Below are 16,140 nucleotides of genomic sequence, written 5' to 3' on the forward strand. Positions count from 1 at the left end.
TTTAATTTGTTCACGGTTTCCTCGAACGAAAAATCATGCGGATTTTTAGGGAAGGATAAATTTAAGTACTGGTTGTACGTATTTACACTGAGACTTCTCAAAAGTAAACGTATTTTTGCGGCATCGTCCAATTTCGCACCATCCTTCAAGAAAACATCTTCATATTGTCTGTACCATTGATCAAAAACCTCCCCGTTATCCGGATCGTATTCGAATTTCTTTATGTTGGACGAGAGGGATTCGATGATAAATTCGGGATTTCGTGAATGTATGTTTGAACTTGAATCTTCTCGAATGCCGAATCTTTCCAACATGTCCATCAGCCTTGCGTTATGCTCCATCAATTGCTGATTTTGTCGCGCAAGCTGCTGCATGATATCATTCTCTCCGGGTAGCGCCATTGTTCGATTAATTGCTTCTAGTACGCTGGATTCGCTTTTCCTCGTAGCCAATGTTGTACTTCTCTGGTTGAAGTTACTTTATTGAATGAATATTCATTATGAATTGCTGTGCAATTTATAGGTTACTCTGATGTGCTAGTCAAAGGTTACTCGCATTCCAATATGATTCTGAATACAACAGTTCTCAAGTAAATACCAAAGTCATAAAAGCAGCAGCAGATTTTCTTTTGTGCGGGAAAGCAAATGGGGCTTCTGTAAATGTTTGGATTATATTTTTTTGCAATTTTAAACGCTACCCGTAGCTGCCTAACGCACGAGATAGGTAAGAATCTATCATAGAGTATCAGTATATCGAGCTCCCGAAAATCAGGATGACTACTACTAAACTATCCACCTGGATGCTTTCCACAGTAATGTTTGAGATTCAGAAATGATTAGAATACATGTTATGACATGCATGACAAAACAGACAATATATGTATTTGATACGGTTCCCTGCATGCTGATGAAGAGTCGCATTAAAATGCTTCTTCATAGGAAAATATGATGAATCCGAAGGAACACTATTGAGGTTAGACACAATAGACTGCCAATAATCCTCCATATATTAAAATGTAAATGTCCGGTAAAGTATCCCATTAAAGAGTGTAAAGTGTATACAAGTTATAGTCACAGTCGCAAGTGAATGCTGCACATGTCTTCAGAAAGCGTACATGCAAAACACCTTAGAAAAATGATCCAACATATAACACTCAATAAATTACCTGATAAGCAATTTTGTTACATTAACAATCCCACCCAAAATACGGTAACACAAGAGCTACAAAGAGCTAATTTATTTACAATGTTTGACACAGTTGATGTGTTTCTCAGAGTGTCGGCGGTCTGATGTCTCCATTTAGTTCAGTGGACAGAAACACATTTCGTTTGGGTATTTTCTTTTTAATTCGTGCTCCTTTACTAATGATTGTTGCGATCATTGTTTCAAATAAATGATTTACTCCTTACTCAAATCGAGTGCTATTTGACACGTACAGTTCCGGTGTTTGATTTTATTTTTACTAATATTTAAAAATGCTACTTTAGATCAATTTGCTTATTTACAGAAACCACGCCAAACGCGTAGCATGCAGTGGGTGACGTTAGTATCACCATCGAACATCGAGATTGTTATCCCTTATAGCATTATAATGATCATTCATGCATTGCTGTCCTTTACTCCTCTAGCAACATACACCAGTGACTAATGTTAGCTTCTATTATCATATTTACGTCATGAATTTTTCGTTTCTTGCTTTAATTTATGATTTTTCTGAAAACCTCACACACATTTTCTAAACGAAGGAGCCGAAATGTATTGCTTTTTCGATTTTTTTTTTGTGACGCAAATTTTGTGTTCGATCTTACCTTGCTCTACCTTTTTTTTTTGTTTGAGCTGCACTACGGCGACCATTGTGTGGGCCATTGTTCCCCACATAATCACATTTACACAAACAATCATTTGACTAGCTGCTGCAGCGCACATGCAGTATGTGTGTACTTCGTATGTACCTTCTTACAATCTATTGGTTGTCCTAGACTGCATCACAAATTACTGTTTAGCGATTCGACAGAGTAACAAGAAACAAAAGACTTTGTGTTACAGAAGTTGCAAGACTTTGCACGTAAAAGGAACATAGATAGAAGCAGTAGCGAGGAACTGTGTTTGATAGTGTGTTAGTTAACAGAAGAACGTAGGCATTACAGTTATGTGGTTTAACTTGGTACTATAAATATTTAAAACTCTTGAAAATAATTACTTTTGAAATGTTTTCGTAAGGTCGTTTCATTGAAACAAATTAGTAAAATTGCATTTTGATTTTCTTAACTCAAGCAACTTAACTGTATCGATCGATCGAATCGATTATTTCAATCTCATCATCTTCATCATTTCCTACTTCAGCTTCACAATGTTGTGGATTGGGATTGTGCCGATTTTTATTTGGAGACCATTTTTCAAATAACTAAATTATCTGCAAGTACTTAGAGCATAGGAATGATTCACACGTGTTTTCCTGTTTCGCTAAAAATGCACCTAAAATGATTACCATAACAAGGAACCAATTGTGATGCCAATTGAATCGGTGTTGTAGCAATCGTCAAACAAAAAACAGCTAAACGTTGGTTAAAACTACGCAAATGCACCTGTGCCGTGGAGCTTTGAAATCTATGACAAAAATTAATCGTACCTCAACATTTACGCTAAAACAAAATAAAACAAATGCCACCAAATTATGTGTTTCACTTCTCCCGCGAGTGTGTAAGAGAAAAGTCAGTTCTTCACGGAAGCAAATGCACCTCGAAACAGGTTGCGCAGCAAAACGAAAACAATGCTGCGCCGCTAGATCAAGCTGGGCAGTGGAGCGCTCTGTTAACTCCAGGTGAGATCATACCCCTTCCAATTCCTACTGGGCGCTAGGTAAACCCGCTGCCCGTTGTAGAAAAACGAAACTATACCTCGGTAAGCCGTTCGTGGTACGCCGCTCTGTAAACCGTTGTAAACAATGCGTTTTAATTAATTGCATTACACACTAGTGACTGATACTTGCCTTAAAATCGTCCATTAGACCGAGGTTCTTGGTGGCTCGTTTATATTGTTCTTTGGTCTGGTAGGCTATGCGGATCGGTTCTCGGATCATTACCATACCACGCTTCAGTTCATCCAATGTTACCACCGGACTTTGGTAGACGGTTTTTGAGAACGCGTCATCGTAAGCAGACTAGCATGGTTACGCCAAAAAATAAAGAAGAATAAAGAAAATTAAATATTCCGTTGGGTTGATAAGTCGTTTGTCAACCACCTTACCTTCACTAAGTAGGATAGATTGCTTTTGGTGAAGCTGACAAATTCTTCGCTTAGCTTGATATACTTCAGATGTTTGTCGAAAAAGAGACCACTGTAATAAAATCAATAGAAATTGTATTAGCAAACTGATGGTTTCTTTAAAAGCCAAAGTAAATTGTACATTTCTTTATTCAACTTACTTGGATACACCTATCTTGCCGAACGTTCTCGTTCGTGGCAGTTCGGGTCGTATACAGGCCCGTTCTTTGCGCTGTTCCGGCTGCCGAATCCAATCATCCCAAAATCTGAAATGTAATGCAAATGCCGTTATTGGTTTATTTTGGTAAGGAAGTAGATTTTTTCTCTCAATCTAACAACTCACGCTTTCGGCCACTTGGGTTCCAACTCGTCCCACAGATCCTTCGTCATCATCCAGCCCAGCCCGGGGAAGAAGTCGGACCGGTATAGGAGATCGTGTGCCGTGCTATCGATTAAACCTTCCTTTCCATTGTCGTTCCATGCCGATACACACCATAATGATTTGTCGCGCTTCAAAATTGGATAGGTGCCGAGGAAATATTCGTAAAAGTCCGGTGCCACACTGAGATCGTCTTCGACGAGTATAACCGAATCAAACCCTTGCCCAAACACTGCCCGCAGCGCCCAACCGTAGTGGCGCGAAATTTTGTAATAACCCTTGTACTTTTTCTCTTTCGGTGGCACGGGAATGTCCGACTGATCCGGTTGCTGTATAAGCGTCACCTCGTCGCGGTACGATAGGATCGTGTTCCTAGTCGCTTCATCATCACAATCTTGCGAAACAATAATGGGGAACTGTTCTGCGCTTGGCCGATAGCGTATCAGATCGTCCAAACACTTGTTGACTGAGATGCGGTTACAAGCAAACACAACTACTGGGATCACCGGAAAAGCTGGATCATTGTTGAGATAACGTTGTTGAAACTTGCTCAGAACCCGTTCTACTTCTGGTCGCCCGTCTTCCGCCTCTGGTATCGGTGCCAGTGGAGCAGGTACACCGAGGACACCTTTTGCATCTTCTTCGAACTCCGCATTTCTCTCTTTTGCCTTGGCATCATTGTCAACTACGGATCCCGGAGATTCTTGGGATGGTACAGTGGGAATGACCTGTGCTGGAGCGCTTGGCACTTTGTCCTCTCGCCTCAAGATGTTTATAATATCGCGGTACAGATTCTGTCGGTTCTCCGAAAAAACCTTCAGATTCTGCTCAAAATACTGCACCTTTTCCAGCATCAGTTTGTTGGCGACTGCGGGTCTGGGCCGCGAGCCATCCGTCACCCGAACGGAGCGCATAAACGCGAGATAAGTCATCAGCACCCAGATGACCAGTACACCAACGAGTAAAATTGTCTTACGTGGCCGCATGACTCCGTTATCACACGCTAGAAATTTTAAAATATATTTCAACTAGCGTGCCGACCGCAACCACGCGAGCACAGCAAAAACACGACTGTTAGAAAAACTGAAACCTGTTTCCAAACGTTCGGTTGCACAGGCAAGTGCCTGTTGTTCGCTTTCCGCACACAATACCGCGCGAAATTGTGCTGTTACGCTATCACGACCCTAAATACAATTGCCTTCTACGCGATATCGCTACACACCGAATTACCTCCGCAACTGGCCACTATCGCTACATGTCCGTAACCTGCCATCGCAATTGAGCATTGGAATAGTTTAGAATGAAACGCGGAACACAAGCTCACACGCAGTCTGCAAACTACGCATTCACACGGTGCGGTATAAACTCGTTTCCATTACACTTAATTCGGCGATAACATCGCTTTTGCATACTGTTGAACAAGAGAGCTATTTTTCTCATGGATTATTTTCCCATCCCGGACCAATACGTGGATGTATGCCGTTTGTTTACGTCCTGTCAGATTGGGATGACGTTTAGCATAACTAGCTCTGATGCAGCAGAACCATAAGGTCGATCATTAAATTGTGTTGTAAATGCACAAAACATATGACTGACTTTATAACATACAACGAAATTGCTTTTAACATTTTACGAACGTTTTAATAAATTTGTTTTAGTTCATTGAATGCAAAACACGATGAAAGTCGCGAAATGTGTATCACTCAAGGGTTGACGTTTACCGTCGTATGACATTACAGTTTGAATAACAGATGTTTGTCAACAGTTCTTCCGGAAAACAAAATTCAACCGAATTCCGTAAGTTTATTACTTTTGTGCTTATATTTTATGTGAGTCATTTCTTAATTTCCTTAAATACTAGTTTAAACTACGCTAATAGTTGTTTACAACATTCACATCTTTCTTCCGTGCCCTTGATTGGCTATCGTGCACGCCAGGAATTGCAGACAATCAGGAAGTCTAGTGCCACACAGAAAAACAAAGTTACTAATGTTTCCCCGTAAACCGCTTTTCATATTCGTTACGGCTTTTTTCCCACTCTTTCGGATGCTTCTTTTTCTTGTGTGCGTGTAAATTAGCAGAGGAATTGAAAGTTCTCGTGCAGTGTGGACAATTGTACAGCGAGCTGCCGGTGTGGGTAGACATGTGTTCCTGCAAGTAAACCAACTGATTAATGATAATCGAACAAACAGCGACGAATCCATTTTCCTTAACTTTACCTTTAACGTAAACGCTCGCTTAAAAGCTTTTTTACAAACTAGACAACGGAATGTTCGTTGCATCTCGTGCACAAACAATTTGTGACTTTTTAATGCTGTATACGTGGGAGCCACTTTACCACAAATTTCACATATATTAGGTTTACCACTCGTTTTGTGTCTAACCATGTGCTTGTTCAGGCTTCCGATATTTTTCAACCTAACAATTGAGATGTATTATTAGTTTTAGGAACTAAACCACGTTTCGCTATGAACTTACCATCTTTTGCATATTGAACATTCTACACGCTCTGTTGGTTGCGGGTAATGGCAATTTTTCTGATGATTACGCAAACCGTCCCCAGTTTTAAACCATTTTGAACATATGTCACACATCAGTCCCGGGCCATGATCTCTTTTGTGATGTTGCTGCAGACGACGTTCAGTAGAATATCTTAAAAAAAGAATACTATTCATTTAAATGTTCTACATATATTTGATATATTTCAATTATTTGATGCGTTACGTACGATTTGCCACACTCTTCACAAGTGTGTTGTAAACTGTATGTTGGATGTTGCTTCCGATGCTCGTCCATTAAAGCTTCTGTAGGAAGTACCAAATGACACTCATCACAAGCATACCTTTCCGTCTGTTGTTTTGTTTCATTTTCAATCGAATGGCTCTCCGAAGATATAATATTTTTAAAATTTTGCATTGTTCTTGCTTCTTGCTGTTTACAGGATCCTTCTTCGATTTCTTCTGTAAATTCGTCAATGGTTTTGGTAGGGGTTTCATTGAACGTCTCTTCAATATCAATTGATTCAATTACAATAGTTTTCACTTTTGTCTGATGGTTCAGCAGAGGATCAGATTCGTGACTCTCGTCGAAACCAATTTCGTCTTCTAACATAGGTGATTCCCCTTCGAGCAAAATTTCTGTTTCATTCAAATCGCTATCTTGGTAATGGATTGGATCGTCCTCTAGCACTATTTCCTCTTGCTGTTCTGCATCGTGTATCATTTTTATTTGCTCATAGAAATTGTTAAAATCGTCCACATACGTCCAACAGATGCCGCACACATACTTTCGCTGAATTTCTTCCGGAGCAAACCAAAACTGACGACACAAAATAGTAACAACTTTCGGTTCTTCGTCACAGCTTACAGCATTGACGGAATTTTCAGGTTTATAACACAAAAGACAAAACACTGATTCAAAATCCATCTTTTCGAGACGGCGTCCGAAATTATGGTGTTGTTTGTTATGAATTTAAGACAGTCACAATCACACGTCAAAAATTTAAATTCGCTAACCAACAGCTGTTTCGAGTAAATAACACCTAGTTGAGAAGTTCAGATTTTTGTGTAGACTTCAAACAGTAGCGTGGATGACTTGGAGCCACGATAAGATATTTTCTATTGCACATCATGATCTTTACTACCTGTAAATGTGTATTGAGATACTAACAGTAACATAATACAATAGGAATGATGAATTCCTAATTATCATCGTTATTATGTATTCTACCAGATATTAGTAACAAGATATGTTGCTGCCAAGCTAATCTACTCCAGGCACAGCTTCAATTCTATATAGGTTTTGTGAAAATTTCCACAAGTTATTCGTTGTTTTGTTGTAAGCTACGTCACTGTCTGTGGCAGAGGACACCGTTCACACAAAATGCAAACAAACCGTTAACTTCAAAACATAATGTACTATCCTTCACAAACAGTTCAATGGCCTTCCCAAAAAATATTGTCCGCGCAAAAGCAGAACCGAAGTCGAGGAACTTAGATCACGCCTTATACCACGTCCCACACGTGATGGTGACGAACGGGTACAGGTATGGTAGTACCTAAAGCCATTCTAGTTTGATTTCCATTCCATCTGGGGGTGTTTTATCTTGCCACGTTTGTCTGCTAATGAATTTCTCTCCGTTTTCGTTTGCGAATTTCTCCCAAAAGTTCCGATTTATTTATAAGGAGTGGTTCAGTCTTGAAGCAGAACAAGAACTGAAATTCACATACTCAAGAGATTAAATAAACAAAAAAAACGAACATAAGAGTAAATAAAACAGGAACTGGAAGCAACAGTGGAGGAATAAAAAAAAGGAAATGAAAAATAAATTCTACCACAAGCCGTTGTGGTGGTTAGCAGAATACACCCAAACGATCACCAAGCGGAACGCAATGCACAACAGTCTGGCAAATTGGGAATGGTCACTCAAGAATGCCCACAGTGTGGTGGACTTGGAGCACATGATATAATTTATGCCAACCATGCTGTGCAACGTGTTACTATAAAGGGGATTTTTAGCAACGATGACACGTTACGTTACCCAAAGCAAACGTTGGAAAATTAAATTATACACTGCACGATCAGTGATCAAACTTAATGTTTCTTTTTAAATCATTTAATAAATCCCCAGGTTCTATTTGCGAGAATGGTTCAAAGGCTAAATATTATTAGAGAAAAAACCGGTACATGACATTATAGATCTCTTCCACACGAAAAAATAGGAATTACATCACCAGCTTGGTCAATCACGTTTTTATTTCACAAATTCATCTTCTGCATGTCAATGGTGTGTGGAGCACAGATAAATTCATTAATCATATTACTGCCAACAATACCTAGCGCAATGTTTGTGGCCAACCACAAGCCAGAGGGTCGTACCGCAACACAATAAGGTAAAGTGAGATTATGTAGCTTCTGTTTGCTATTTACCTACATTAGCAAGTAGTTTGATTTTGTGCTGATAAGCAAAAAAAATTCTCTTATAGAATGAGAAGCACAGCAATAGATCAACTTGCTCACTAAGCTACAATTGAAATAAAACTTGCTCACGAAGATTTGCCAGATGATGGAAAGACCATTCGCAAGTAAATCTTAAGCTAAACACACTCCTGACCTAGACCAGATACAGCAAGATCAAATCCATTAGCTTTGTCTCAGAATAATGTGCTTTTTACCAAATTTTAAGCAAACACTTGATTCTAAACGTTTTTTACTACCGTTAGGAAGAAGTTTAATTTTCACTGACCTACACAGTATGCACGTTAATTACTGCCTTCCCCTGATCGCAACAGCATCCACAAGCAGGGCCAACATTCAAGACGAACCAAGAACGAAGAAGAGCATAATAATACACATACTTTTATCGTGCACAATTACGCCTAAATGAACTTGCTCTCAAGATCAATTCCTAAGTTCTGAGGCTAACGCACAGACGAAACGGGAGGAAGAGTTTGTATGTGTGATGCGCATGAGCATCTAGTAACTGTGTTAATAGTGTACTCCGTGCTACCGAATGTAGGTCTATCCGGTCTTTTCGGCTCGTACCACCGACGACGCCCGTGGAGTTCATTCTTGTGACGTGCACTTTTCGCTGTGCATGTGAATATGTTAACCGTTTATGTTCTAGCGGATCATCCGGATCCATCCGCAAACGGTGGTGTACGATACGCGACGCAAGATTAAGCCAAACATCTTACCCGGCCCATGAGAAAGCCCATTTCGATGGTGAACCTTGTTTAACCTACTGTTTTGCTTGCATGTTGCGGCTAGAGGATGTCTGTATTTGTAACTGTCTCGTCCAAAGAACGGTAAAGGTGATTGCCGGGATGACACAGCTGTGTTGTACTAAAATCATGCATAGACCCTTGGACCTGTTCTAGTCGCTGATTTTATCTGGGTTTTAAGCAGAATGATATCTACCCCATCTCACTTAGCCTTTGCCGAGTTTTAGCGACTCATGTATCATCGTATGTTGTGACGGTTTATTTGTTTTAGTCTTATGAAGATTCATTACTCTGGATTGCTTCTGAGCCTCGGAGAGTCGAGGGTAACTAACCATGAGAGTGCATGAACGCTACTCCGTCATTACTCAATGCATTGTAAAGCTGGGCAGATGTTAGAATTATAGTTGAAAATAGTGATTCTTTACTAATCGCATCGTAATCGTAGTCGTAATCAAATAAGACAAGCTTCACTGATTACGAGTTGAGTTATTATGTTGCTACTTCTCTTTATACCATACTGTAACATCAAGATTTAATGTGATAGCGTGTGTTTTTTTTTTAAATATTTTTAAAGTCGAAATAATACTTGTCTTGCTTGTGCTATAATATGATGCTTTTGTTCTTGATCTTAATAAAAAAATCTTTTACAATTCTACACAAATCACTATACCACATGCTTGTGTATTGTAGGAACCTGTTTTCAGCGCCGTACACATCTGCTGATCCATTCGATCTCACCAAAAGGAGACAGCTGGTATCCACAGTATCCTTTGATGCCCCATTTTGCACTTCTCTGTTGTGCGATCGAACCAAGTCCAAGTTAAGCTACGTTTCTCGATATCAACCATAAATTCATTCTTAAGCTCGATCGTGAATTCAACGTAGTTCAATTTTTTATTTGCCAATTCTCATTCTCCAGCTGTAACCGGCTCCTTGGAAAGAAAAATGTGCAGTCGTCGGTGGAAGCCATTGTAAAAGTCATCTCCTGGGGTTCATTAACCCTTAAGGTTTGGTGATGTGCTTGCATAGATAATGATTTTTTCAGCTGGTGGTTGCAAAATAAAAACTAGCTCGAACGTTGTTCGTTTTATCGATTACTTTAGCCTTTTTCTAGCACAATTATTCTGTTTAATTACACATTGGCATATTTATACATTTATATACCACAATTTGATTAGAATTAATTTTTGTGTTTATTCATGTATATTAGACAATTTATTATAAATTGATAATTTATACGTAATGTTAAACTTTTGAAGTATAAGTTTTTCAATAATTGATTATTTAATAAATTATTCCATCGGGTACTTAAGAGTTACCTCTAAAAGTAAAATGGTAAAATAAGACCCAGCGGATAAAACAAAAAAAACGGAAGATCCTTTATTATCCCGTGGCCGAAACTGGACACCAGATCAAGTGGTTCTTTTGCTCGCCTTTTATGTCTCTCTTTCCCTTTTTTATATATCTCTCTCTTATTTATTTTGATCACTCTTTGTTTCCTCTCTTCCCATGACCAATATACTTTCGAAACCTGCACCATTCGCTCTGTCTAGCAGCATGCTTTGCAACCGCGGTGCGTACATTTTACGATCTTCATTCTCCGCTTCTCGCGATCGCGATCGTAAGCCGCGCGAACACACATTGGCGTCTTTCACGAAAATCAGTACAGCTTGAGTCGTTACACCGAGAGGCCGTTGCACGTTGCTGTTCCACCGTAAGGTGTGTACCCCATTCGATGTGATTCCGTGTTTGTTAGTGGGTTGCATATTGATGCTGAGAGAGTAAAGGTACCTTTTGTGGTTTGCCGTCAGTGAAGGCGTTTAAGTTTATTGTGTTTCCGTGGCTGCTATCATCGTTCGTGAGGGGCAAGTGAGCGTTAATTCGCTTTTGGCTGTGTGTAGTGGTGTTATCACTATGTGCAAACTGTGTACCAAAAAAAAAGAAAAAAAAAGAACATCGTGCAGAGAGCAAATACGAAGGTCGCTGTGAATTTACTCTTTTTGTTTTTTTTTTTAAGATGGCAGATTCCGCGACCGTTTGAATTTATCAGTACGATCGTCCCCATCGTGATCTAAAGCGCTCCAGCGCACATGTGGAGTTTGTTGGTGTTTCTCGGAGACGATTGTTTGCAGTTTGAGTGGCTTTATGGGAACCTGTTCGCACCGCAAACACAAATTATCGTAAAGATCTGTCTGTGCTAGTGTGTGCTACGTGTTGATGGTATTTATGGCACCTGGGGGATGTTATAGGTTTTTGATCATTTTTCATGCCAAAGAACAATACAGAATCAGCTTACATCAGCTAGTAGTAGCCTAGTGCAGTGATGGAAATATGGTTGCAATATTCGTAATATGCTATTTTATTTTTAACTTTTTTAGTTTTACCCTTAACAATATTTCGGTATTAGTATGCAACAAGTCGGGAAGCTGAATGTCCCATCACAACCAATGCTTTTCCCTTCTTACAATCGTGGTTTGCGGTGCGCTGAGTTATTAGAAAGTTTTCCCTCGGGAATCGCGTTACAATATCTATGTTGGTGGTTTCTCTTAGCATAGTACATTGAAGTTGCAGTTCACCCTAAAGATGGTAACTAAATTGGCATCATATAATAATTTGAAATATTTTCTGCTTTTACAAGATTTCGCTTAGTTTTCGATTATACATCAGATTGATTGTTAATTTTATTTAGAAAATGCCATTGTTGTGATATGCTTATGCATATAATCCGAATCATTGCATAGCAAATATAAACATGCAAACTCCCGCACAGGGAAGCTACCACTTGACTTAAAACAAGGAACATGCAAATTAATTCACAACATCGATCACATAATCCGCCTCTTCACAAACTGAAGTTGAAAATTCCCCCTATTTTTCAGTCCATTCTTCAAAATAAGTGCAGTGAGTGAATGCGAAGTAAGCAAACGAAAATTGCCACCCCGAGGCTGCCGCCTGTAGTACAGTACTCAGTTGTGTCCCCTTTCTAACTGCCCGTTTCGCCGTGTCTGGGTATCTCCAGTTGTTGGTGCACTTACGTTAAAGGCCTTTAAATCAGCCCAGTGTCTCAAAGCGTGTCGTTGCATAACTCAAGCTTGCCCTGCCTAGTTCAGTTATACGGCTCTTTCAAAGGGTTCGTCACTTGGCCGGGCATTGAAATCGTTCGATCGAGAATTGGTAGTGTATACCGACACAGTCGCGGTGCTGGCGTTATGTTATGGTGGTGAAGGTGCCGCGTACCGTATTCGAGTGAACCAGTGCTCGGTTAGTGTCGTGCATTCGATTGTGCCCAAATCCCAAATTTTGCAACGAAACAGCTCCCAGACTGGTGATCGACCTAAGTGGCGCAGTGGTAAAAAATACCACCCTAAACGTCGCGATGATGAAGCTAAAGTTGTTGTACGCGCTAGCCTGCATAGTGCTGACCGTGGCCAGCTGTGAAGCGAAAGGTAAGCTTTGCAAAAATAAAATGTCTCTCTTCTCGACCACAAGCAGTCAACCTTCGTGGTCAGACTTCTGCTGATGGTGAGCCGCATTACAAACGAGTTACCGGCGAGCGTAGGAGTGCTGAAGTGTGGGCCATGATTTTTTTTTTTGTGAATGTCCAGTTTTTGGTGCTCGTAAAGGTCGAGGACAACACCATTACGGGAAACAAACATAACACTTCAACGACTCAATTTCTTTTGCTAACGTTGCTCATGATTATATGGATACATCTGAAATGTCTGCGTTAAAAACTACACAAAGTTCACATTTTGTTCACCGTTTGGCCTATTCTCTCTTATTAAGAATTATTCAAAGTTTAACAATTTGTCACCAGCTGTAAGAATCTACTAGGTCGTAAGCATTCTGCAACCATTCCGCACGCCGATTGTCTCATTACCATAATCGGGCCAAAAAAGGAAACTGGCCCATTCAACACACATATGCACACTCACACATCTCCCGTTGAAGTCTTATTCCTTAGGCAAGCTAAGCCTCTGTACTACCTTGTGGTCGGGAACGCAAGCGTTGGGCACAAATATTGACTCATTGCGCCACGAAAGACACTGCCATAAACAACATCGCAAACGTCACGTCCATGTACGGGGTGTCGTTTGTCCGTGAATGAAATTCGGTGTCCCCGGTTAATCTCGGGCGCTTGAAACAACGTACTAAAACCGCGTTCATGCCGCGTTCGTGAACCGGTTCGTGTGCAAGTACCGAAGTGAGGAGGCGATACTGCTAAGCGCGACAAATGTTCGCCACCGCCACATTTACCGGGTGGAAAAGTGGCCGGATAGCAGCGGAAAGGTGTCTGGCGGAGATTAAATAAAGCTCAGCGGGGATGGCGTCATCTACTTCGGTTGGTTTGTGCCGTTGGAGGTCGAAAACATCGATCGAAACTGCACTCACCAACACCAAAGCTCAACTAGGGTGGGTTCTTCAGGTTGTCCAGTTGCTGCGTCTCATATTTGTTGCTGCGTGTCTATTGCACACACGGGTCCAACTGTTTGATGATGGTGAACGATGTTGACATTGCCTGTGACATCATCTAGCGGAAATGAATGCAGTCCCGGAACCGAAAGCTCAGTGTCTTCACTCAAATAATTTATTCGTTTTCTTTTCACTTGTTTGATTTCTCTTTGTAAAGACTGCCTCATGGATGAGCTGATATTTCTCTCAAGTTAGCGTATAATATTAGTTGAGTTGCAAATTTCTCAATACTGGACATCGAATTGCATATTCAAATTTAGCTTAATAGCTAGGCTTAGTTTTGTAACACATTTTTCATATAAAATTAAATTATTTTTCCAATGATACAATATAACATTTAAAAATATTGTATAGATCATTTGTCATCGTAAAATCTTACGATCATAACTCTCAGTTCATTCTGGAATTGTGGATAATTGAGCTGATGTGATGTCATTGAAATGACTCCGCAGATAGGGGTTATCTTTATTTAGATAAGGTATATTTGTGAAATAAAATTTCAACAAAAGTTTTATGTCTAACCATCATAACAAACAATTGATGGCAGCATGTTTTAATCCCTAACCCTGCTTTGACGTTAGGAAATGTATTTCAAGCACTGTTGGAAAGTGTTTTCCTGCATTTGTCACAAATTCCACAACCAACCAATGCATGCAACCGTAGACCACCGGCATTCCAGTCTACAACATTTCATTCCAAACATTCACATTGCATGGGTCTGGCTTTTGCACGGTGCATCATCAGTTTGAGTTGATTTATGGCTTCTAGATTCCATACTCACCTGGTCGGGGCCGTCGGTCGTCCCGAAGGCAGCTATCTGCAGTGCGTCGAGCCGTCATCACCGTTGTGGTCATCGCCGGATGCATAGCCATCGTCACGTATCGTATCACCGCACGGAGCGGAAATATGGCAGCATGATTTATACAGGCTGGCGCATTATCGCTTCCTTTTCGGTACCGCTTTCCGAACGTTTGGGAAACGCAGTTTTTATTTTCCTTTTTTCGCACTGTAGTACGATCCGCCATACCATTGCATCCATTCGCGACCATTAGTCGGAACAGAACATTCTTTCTGACGGTCAGCACACTCATCAGGAGAGTTTTCTTCTCAGCTTCTTTGCTGGAAACAAAATTGCTGTGAATAAAGGAAACTATACAGCATAATTGGGAGTGGTTCTTGTGTACCTTCATTGCAATATGTGTGCATTTTTTACCTTTTCTCATGTGCCTAAAGATGCGACGATCATATTGGTAAACTAAAAGGGAAATTCTCATTCGCTTCTGTGCTGTCGTTACACGTCTCAAGGTGGTACGACGCTTGAGAAACTTTTTTTTTCTTGCTAAAATGCATCGAACTTCTTACTCATCACGAGTCGGACAGTGTACGTAATTATAGTTTCGAGACTTCTGTCGATTGTGACGCTACCATCAACGACAATGACACGATTGTGTAGTATGTTTTGTTAATTATAATTCTCCCGTAGATAGATCATCTGCAACATTCTTTCCTGGCGGTAGAAGCACCATATGTTTAAAGGCCATGTTTACTATAAACAATCCGCCCATCTTGCTAATGGATGCTTGATGCTGTTTGATGTCGCTTATTCTAGATTTTTCGTTTATGATAGTATAGAGAACAGTGTAAAAACGTGTGACAATTTGTCTTCCAGCAGAGAGTAGCAATAATTTATCCCGAAGTGTCATTTTCACGCAACTTTTAAACTCATTATTCCAACTACCATGTTAACGGAATAGCTGGATCTATTGCGCACAATCTTCTCATCGTTAGAAGATCTTTTCAAAATACTTAGAGAAACGTTAAGACAGCTGAGTAGGTAACATGCTGTCTTCTGAAATCAAACATTTGAATGAAAGATTGCTAAACTTCTCATTACAATTTTTTCTCGTTTATTCAACTGTTGTAGTCGTTTATTCCATTTAGTAGCAATTCTGCAAACATCTGTACTAATGTTGCATATAGAGCAGCTTCTAATGGCTAAAATGCGGGTAAAATCGCATATTAATATGATAATTATATGATAAAAATATACTCATATTTTTTATATGATAATTATATGAAATATGATAGAAATATGATAATTATATACTTTTTGACCAACTTTTTGTCTACCGCACCCCATAAATGAAAGTTTCATCCGATTTGATTCGAAACCGGTACGATCCATAGTGATGGTGGAAGTTCGTATGGCTTCTGCCATTTCTATCTATACCGGACACAAACTCAGCTCGGTTTCTATAACTCACTTTCGCTAACGCGAGGTGTAAGAAATCTTCCTTACAA

The 16,140-nt window shown here is 40.0% G+C and overlaps 3 protein-coding genes across 5 annotated transcripts in view; 1 reads left to right on the top strand and 2 right to left on the bottom strand.

Moving 5' to 3' along the window:
* Nucleotides 1–1,222: 1,222 nt before the first annotated feature.
* On the bottom strand, nt 1,223–5,178 carry LOC125769186 (alpha-1,3-mannosyl-glycoprotein 2-beta-N-acetylglucosaminyltransferase). Its single transcript, XM_049437747.1, has 5 exons — nt 3,608–5,178; nt 3,426–3,530; nt 3,247–3,337; nt 2,990–3,160; nt 1,223–2,925 (listed from the first exon to the last, which is right to left on the bottom strand). Exons 1-5 carry the CDS (start codon nt 4,627–4,629, stop codon nt 2,812–2,814), a joined length of 1,503 nt encoding a protein of 500 aa, XP_049293704.1. The 5' UTR covers nt 4,630–5,178; the 3' UTR covers nt 1,223–2,811.
* Nucleotides 5,179–5,441: 263 nt separating this feature from the next.
* LOC125769195 (transcription factor grauzone-like) lies at nt 5,442–7,137 on the bottom strand. The gene is made up of 4 exons (XM_049437758.1): nt 6,372–7,137; nt 6,122–6,295; nt 5,863–6,061; nt 5,442–5,794 (listed from the first exon to the last, which is right to left on the bottom strand). The coding sequence occupies exons 1-4, from the start codon at nt 7,067–7,069 to the stop codon at nt 5,630–5,632; spliced, it is 1,236 nt and encodes a 411-aa protein (XP_049293715.1). The 5' UTR covers nt 7,070–7,137; the 3' UTR covers nt 5,442–5,629.
* A 3,723-nt stretch (nt 7,138–10,860) lies between these two features.
* LOC125769194 (uncharacterized) overlaps nt 10,861–16,140 on the top strand; it is a 48,320-nt gene continuing 43,040 nt past the window's right edge. The window contains exons 1-2 of one of the 3 annotated variants that reach the window (XM_049437755.1): nt 10,861–11,153; nt 12,246–12,812. In XM_049437755.1, the coding sequence (XP_049293712.1) occupies nt 12,743–12,812 (70 nt within the window). In that variant the 5' untranslated portion in view covers nt 10,861–11,153; nt 12,246–12,742. Of the gene's footprint in view, nt 11,154–11,392; nt 11,587–12,245; nt 12,813–16,140 lie in introns of those variants that run through there. The other 2 variants (XM_049437756.1, XM_049437757.1) reach the window with 2 other exon arrangements.

The sequence above is a fragment of the Anopheles funestus genome, chromosome 3RL (genome assembly GCF_943734845.2).
Source record: "Anopheles funestus chromosome 3RL, idAnoFuneDA-416_04, whole genome shotgun sequence".
NCBI classification, from domain to species: domain Eukaryota; kingdom Metazoa; phylum Arthropoda; class Insecta; order Diptera; family Culicidae; genus Anopheles; species Anopheles funestus.